The sequence below is a fragment of the Austrofundulus limnaeus genome, unplaced genomic scaffold (genome assembly GCF_001266775.1).
Source record: "Austrofundulus limnaeus strain Quisiro unplaced genomic scaffold, Austrofundulus_limnaeus-1.0 Scaffold932, whole genome shotgun sequence".
Lineage (NCBI taxonomy): Eukaryota > Metazoa > Chordata > Actinopteri > Cyprinodontiformes > Rivulidae > Austrofundulus > Austrofundulus limnaeus.
In genome coordinates, this window is record NW_013953334.1 from 113384 (window position 1) to 119967 (window position 6584).

The window sequence follows — 6584 nt, forward strand, 5'->3', positions numbered from 1 at the left end:
TGATAGCCATGTGATGTGAGTATCAGTCACATGGAGGCAGGGCTTAAAAGCCTAAATTTTGCCTGAAACTCTCAGACTGAAGAAGTCTCTTGGAGGAGAGACGAAACGTTTCATTAGAGAAGAACCCATCTAGAAGACCTATACAATTTTTTCTTTTTGATAGTGGAATAATGTTTTTTAGATTAAAATCAGTTCCATTACATTAACTGATAATGTCTGCTTAGACAGACYGGAAAGACACGCCCTCTCTGTGACTGTGTTTCAGTTTGAGTCAAAAGTACAGACTTCAAACTTTAAACCAGTTTTTTAATAATAAACACCACATTTGTTTCTTTAAGTTTCCAAAAGGATGCGCGTCACGAGCAGGAAACGCTTCTGTGGAGAAAACACCACAATCCTTCGTCAGTTTCATCCTTCACTCTAGTCCAAAAAGTAAAAACCCTCYAATCTTTTTTCAAACTGAGAAAGTTATTTGTCGAGTAGCAAGAAATTTAGATGAATGAAGAGAAAAAAAAATGATGCAATGAATGAATGTTTAATGAATGATTTATTTATTTGAGACAGTGTGCAATTAAAACATAATTTGATGATGCATTGCACCAGATTTAGCCTAAGGCTAATTTACATATGTAGCCCCATCAAACAGTCAAAACAAAATAACACCCGACAGTAAAATGTAAATAAGAGAGGAAAAAAACAGAAAAATAAAATAATATAAAATAAATCATTTTGCAATTAAAAAATGCATGAAACACCCCACCCCACTCTCCAAACGGTGATGATAAACATTTGGATTTTGTAGTAAGGTGCACCGCAGTGCCAAGCAGCAAAATGATTATTCTGAAAACGGCTGATGATCCAGTCGTCATCGTGGATCATAAAATCCTCTCTGTGTATAAATACATGCTCTGCATGTTACACTATGTATTATATTCTTCAGTGAATCCATTCCTGTGAAATGTATTTTTGGCACAACTTTGCTCATTCTTTATCTAACTGCGTCCATATATCTGTAATAATTGTTGATCATGTGGTTGTAATTGTTAATCATGTTTGTCTGCTGTGAACAATAATCATTTTCACATCATTAACAGTTTCCCAGAATCATCTCTAAGTGTCACCAATGAAACCAGAACCACAGAAACGTGCGTACGCCAGCCTTGTAGTTGGCGTGGGGCTGCGCACATTTCCACATTCATTTCAGTTTTTATACATCTGGAGTTTTGTGTGAAAATGGCGTATACAAGGTTTTTGTGCATATGCATCATTGATACATGAAGCCCCTGGAGTCCACTTGGGCCCACTTAAGAGTTAAAAAATGTCTCTTATTGTTTTAACCACATGCAGAACCAACAACAAGGCAGCAAAACATTAAGAAGCAGGGAAAAAATCATGCATTTTAAATGTAAAAATGTTTTACATCTCTGTGTTCATGGTGGATTAAATGTTTCACATATTTTATTTTTTCATCTTTTCTCCCCATTCAGGAGCCTAACAGATTCCTGTATTGTTGTATTTTATAACTATGTCCAAGTTGAACAATATGTGAAAAATACACAATTTTGTTTATTCAGTCAGTATTTAATACAGCTGGCAATAAATTGTTAAAATATATTGATGTGCTTCTTTTAAGTTATCTTATCAATTAATCAATAGTCGATCAAAATAAGATCAATCAACTTTAGATTAATTCATTAATCGATAACTGGCATCACTAGACCAACTACATGCAGTTAAATTTAGTTCTCAGGGCCGTTATCCTGCATGTTTCACTTGTTTCTCTGCTCCACACACCTGATTTAAATGAATGGGGGATTAAGTGGGTTCTGCAGAATTTGAAAAAGTAATTCAATCTAGGTAGCCTGTTGCCCCTGAATTGAGGTTTACGGGATGCAGCCGATGTCGGCCACATTTTTCGGCTTTTTATGTCACTTCCCACGCTGTAGGCTGTCCCAATTCGTAGGCACCTACTCATGCAGCCGACAAAACCCCAAAAACGTCGGCTGCATGGGAGTAGCCTACGCGACCGACGGTATCCCATAATTCATGACAGCAAAAGGTTTTTTCTTGTTTTCCAATTATTTTACAGAGGAGTTTTTTTTTTGACTGAGTTTGTAAATTAATCACAGACCAATAAATGTAAGTTAAACAACTTAGCTGAAGAAAGTTTTGTTGCAATGAGTTGTTAAAAAATGCAGTTGCAAGTACTGATACTGAAGCTAAACCCAAATTAATAATGCTTTTATTTATTTATTTGTAACGTTTCTCTATTAAAACTGAATTCTGTGAAGTTATATGTTGAAAAAACAACTAAAGTGACATGATATAAAACGTATCACCGTGGTAATGAGGCAGGGCGTGGTCACATAAACATACGTCTTCTGTAGACTAGACCACAGCCAACTTGAGCAGCCACCCATGTAGACTGTGGCCRRCGTCGGCCGCGGTCTACRTYRGCTATAACCCATGAGTTGAGACACAGCCAATGAAAATGTTCCACATCTTGTATCCTGTTTCTGGTGGTTTTTCATGGCAGTGTTACAGCACCTCCTACAGGCCTGGAAAGGTTACTGCAAAGTTTTGTCTCATTTTCTCGTTTTGTCTGGATGAAAACTTTTGCAGTCAAGATGAATTGTTTTTGAGAACATTTTTAAAGAAAACCAGTTTCCTTGCACACAAGGTGTTATTGTTTGAGCAGATGAAATGAACTTTTGTATTTTAATGCCAAACCTCTACCACAGCAAAGTATTTTTATGGAGGAGGATAGCTTCTGTGCTCTATGCACCTTGTAAGGTTTGTACCAAACAGAGGCTCAGCTGAGAGTTTCCATTGAATTATTTTATGTATTAAGTTTAATTTATTATTAGCATGAAACAAAATCTAAATCCATCTCCTGATGTTCTGTTGCTATCAAAGTTTCCACAACAAGTTCTTTAGTTGTGTTTTCTGACAACATTCTGTTCATTTATTGTACATACAGTAACACAGGTTCACAATGAAGGTCCTGTCAGGGAGCTATACCAAATAACAACAGATAAAATGAATGTAGCTAATGAGTTAGCATGACTTCCAGCATTGCAGCCTTTATGTCACTTTAAAACTAAGATCAAGTTGAAGATGTTTTGTTTTCAAACCTTGGAAATAAGAAAAAGCACAATCTTACATATTACACTCAGTGACTCAGTTACTACCACCTCACATATAAGCTCGTTAGCTAAAATATAGCTGTTTTTCAGAAAGGCTGAGGTTGATCAGCAGTGGCGGCCATATTGAATTATATTGATTCTAAGTGTTGAAGAAGTGCATCCAGTAAATTCTTTTTGAAAGTTTCAATATAATCTTGCTAACAAACAAAACTGGATGATGAAAGGTTCATACCAAACTTGTGTTGTGAGTGACTCTCAGCTACTACCACACCTCACACCTAATTTTAGCTCAGTATTTGGGAAGCTGTCTGAGTTACAGATTTCTTTGTGTTTGATTAGCAACCACCATCTGAGTTTACTCTATTACACAGCCACCGTTAACTTTCTGAAAGTTTAACTATAAGGTGTTTTGATAACAAACAAAACTCAATGAGATAAAGACAAGGTTTTAAGCAAGGATGTCACAGAATGTGTAAAGTATATACAGTATGTGTTTGGGACAATAATCAGCTCAAACACAACAAATTTTACCTCAATGTACGTCCAATTCTCTGATTTATAACCGCTGTGTTTTCTAAGGTCAGCTGGGTGTGGTTAACAGTTATAGAGTTACATTAAAAGATTACTTCCTGTAAGTTTCATTATTTATCCAGTGATTTGTGGAATATTTTGCTGACAGTATAAGCAAACCCAGATCTCGACCTTCAGCACCTGAGCTAAAAGTACATGTTGAAGGTTTGAGTCCTGACAGGCAGCCAGTAAACTGTTTGTTTTCTCAGGGTGTGTGGGAACGATTCTCAGGACAGCGGTGGTAGAAACAGATTATTTAGCCAACCTGTGATCAGCTGACACAGTTAACAGCAGTTAGTGGAACAGTCAGGACACATTTTAACAAGAAGATGAAAATCTCCTGTTCAGGCTACTTTAAACACCACAAATGACAGAGCTCGTGTTTGTGCCTAAAGTCACTACCCAAACTTACAAACTTCTAAAAGCTGCACACGTGACTGATTTATTCATTTAAAAAATATTTTAACATTTATATATATGTGTGTGTGTGTGTGTGTGTGTGTGTGTGTGTGTGTGTGTGTGTGTGCGTGTGCGTGTGCGTGTGTGTGTGTGTGTGATTCATAATATATATAATAAGATAATAACGTTGGTTTTGGACCATGTTGATAATAAAGTTACTGGATCAATACATTAATTAGTTTCACTTCATTCCAAAAATAAAATGCTGCACCAGAGCAGCCGACCAGAGGCAGGTTTAAATACACTGAACTAAACGAGCATGTCAGATAATTGTTTAACCATGATCTGACTGAACAACAACTTCAGAATCAACATGCTAACATGTTAGCATCCATGTTTACTCAGTGTGCTGAATGTGATGTCACCTCTTCTTCTGCACATATGTGTCACATATACGGCATAAAACCTTCACATTAGTGTCTGCTGGAGGTCGCATTTAAAATATGAATGTGAACATTTATTCCAAAAACCTGCTTCGAGCACAAAATTGGAATTGAGCATTAAGACTTGCCGTGTGAATGTCGCTTACCTTTAATTAAAATAAATTGAGTGTTTTTAAGGGATAAACAAGAGGGTTTAGATTCAGTAATGCTGTAATACTGTATTTTGACCAAAGGATGTTAGATATTTTGTTACCTCCTGTATTATGGACTTTAGAAAAATGTAAAATAATAAAAAAAGTCTCTTTAAAATCCCAGCAGGCATGTTTCTATAGCTTATGTGTTGTGTTTCTGTCTCGTCCAGCCTCATGTGCTCCCTGTTAGCCCTGTTCTCCTCCACCCTCATCATCTCACTTGTGTTTGCCATCATACCTCTGTGTCACCACGTGGTGCTGTTGTCCGTGGCCATGGGACTGGCTGGCAAAGCCATGGGAGTGATAGACACCATCAGCAACCTGCAATTGGTGAAGCTGTACCAGAAGGACTCGGCCATCTTCCTACAGGTCTGAAGGATGGGACTTCTGTGTTTAGCTTCTTATGGTTTGTTAACGACAGAAAAAAGTATGAAAAGAAAACTTTTGGAGAAAGGTTGAAGACTCCCATAGCAATACTGTGACTGTTCAGAGAAAAATAACTCACACGTTTTTTTTTTTTTTTTTTGAAAATGTTGAAAAAAATGTTGGTCAGAAAATGTGCTGTTGATATTTGACTTGGATCCATAAAGTCAAACAGACACATGCTACAGCAGATTATTTTGTTTGATAAAATTGTGGTAATCCCGTAAAAATCAATAAAGATTTATTAACTTTAGGTACAGTACATACTGTAACTGTATGCTGAAAACAATCTGGGACCAGTGATGTTCTGACTTCTAATTCTATAATTTTAATGTCTCTGTAGGCGTTGCACTTCTTCACTGGCCTGGGGGCATTGGTCAGTCCTCTGGTGGCAGATCCATTCCTGGCAGATGACAACTGTGTTTTAGGAGCCAACTGGACCACCAACTCTTCCTACTCAGACTTAGAACACCTTCGTAATAGCCTGGGAGGGCATGGAGCTGTGCTGCGCAATACTTCCCAATATCCTCTGTACACTGAGGGTATTGTCATCACCAGGGTCTCATACGCTTTCTGGATCATGGCTATTATCAATGTGAGTTCATGTCAATGACATAATATATCATATAAGATCCATCCTTCCATCCATTACCTACTGCTTGTTCTAGTATCAGGTCATGGGGCATCAGTTTTAGGTGGGGAGGCCCAGACATCTCTTTTCCTAGCCACCTCTACCTGCCTTTCTGAGAGGATGCCAAGGTGTTCCCAGGCCAGAAGAGAGACATTTTCTCTTTAGAGTGTCCTGGGTCTTCCTTGGGGTCTCCTTCCAGTTGGAAATACCTGAAGCACCTTCCTAAGGAGGTGTCCAGGAGGCATCCTTACCAGATCATGGCACAATGACACAAACAGAATCACATCATCTGCAATGTAGCACGAACCTCTGACATGACCTGTTGACCACCACCGTCTCACGACTAACTGAACTTTGACAAAACTCTATATTTTCTTCGATCATCTTTCCTTGTCTAATCTTTGAGTAGTATTTTGGCCTGAGATAAAGAATTCCCTGCATATCATACAAATCTCACACTTGGGTAAGTAAGAGTCTGATTTAAAAGGGTGAATAAATATTGGTCAGTAATGGACCTATGATGTCCTGGTGCCACATGCATTTATGGACATACATACAGTGGGGAAAATAAGTATTTAGTCAGTCACCAATTGTGCAAGTTCTCCCACTTAAAAAGATGAGAGAGGCCTGTAATTGACATCATAGGTAGTCCTCAACTATGAGAGACAAAATGTGAAAAAAAATTTGAGAAAATCATTTTGTCTGACTTTTAAAGAAGGCTCTGGCGGGCGGGTTGCCGGGCCCTGGGCCGGTGTGTGCCCTGGTGTCTGGCTCTGGGCTG

General features: G+C 38.1%; 1 protein-coding gene across 1 annotated transcript in view; it reads left to right on the plus strand.

Annotated features, from left to right (window-relative positions):
- Positions 1 to 5767, plus strand: part of LOC106533368 (major facilitator superfamily domain-containing protein 4-A) — a gene marked incomplete at its 3' end in the record, with an annotated part of 8451 nt that extends 2684 nt beyond the window's left edge. The window contains 2 exon segments of the mRNA XM_014029634.1: positions 4920 to 5118; positions 5516 to 5767. Of these exon segments, the coding sequence (XP_013885088.1) occupies positions 4920 to 5118; positions 5516 to 5767 (451 nt within the window).
- Positions 5768 to 6584: the final 817 nt, after the last annotated feature.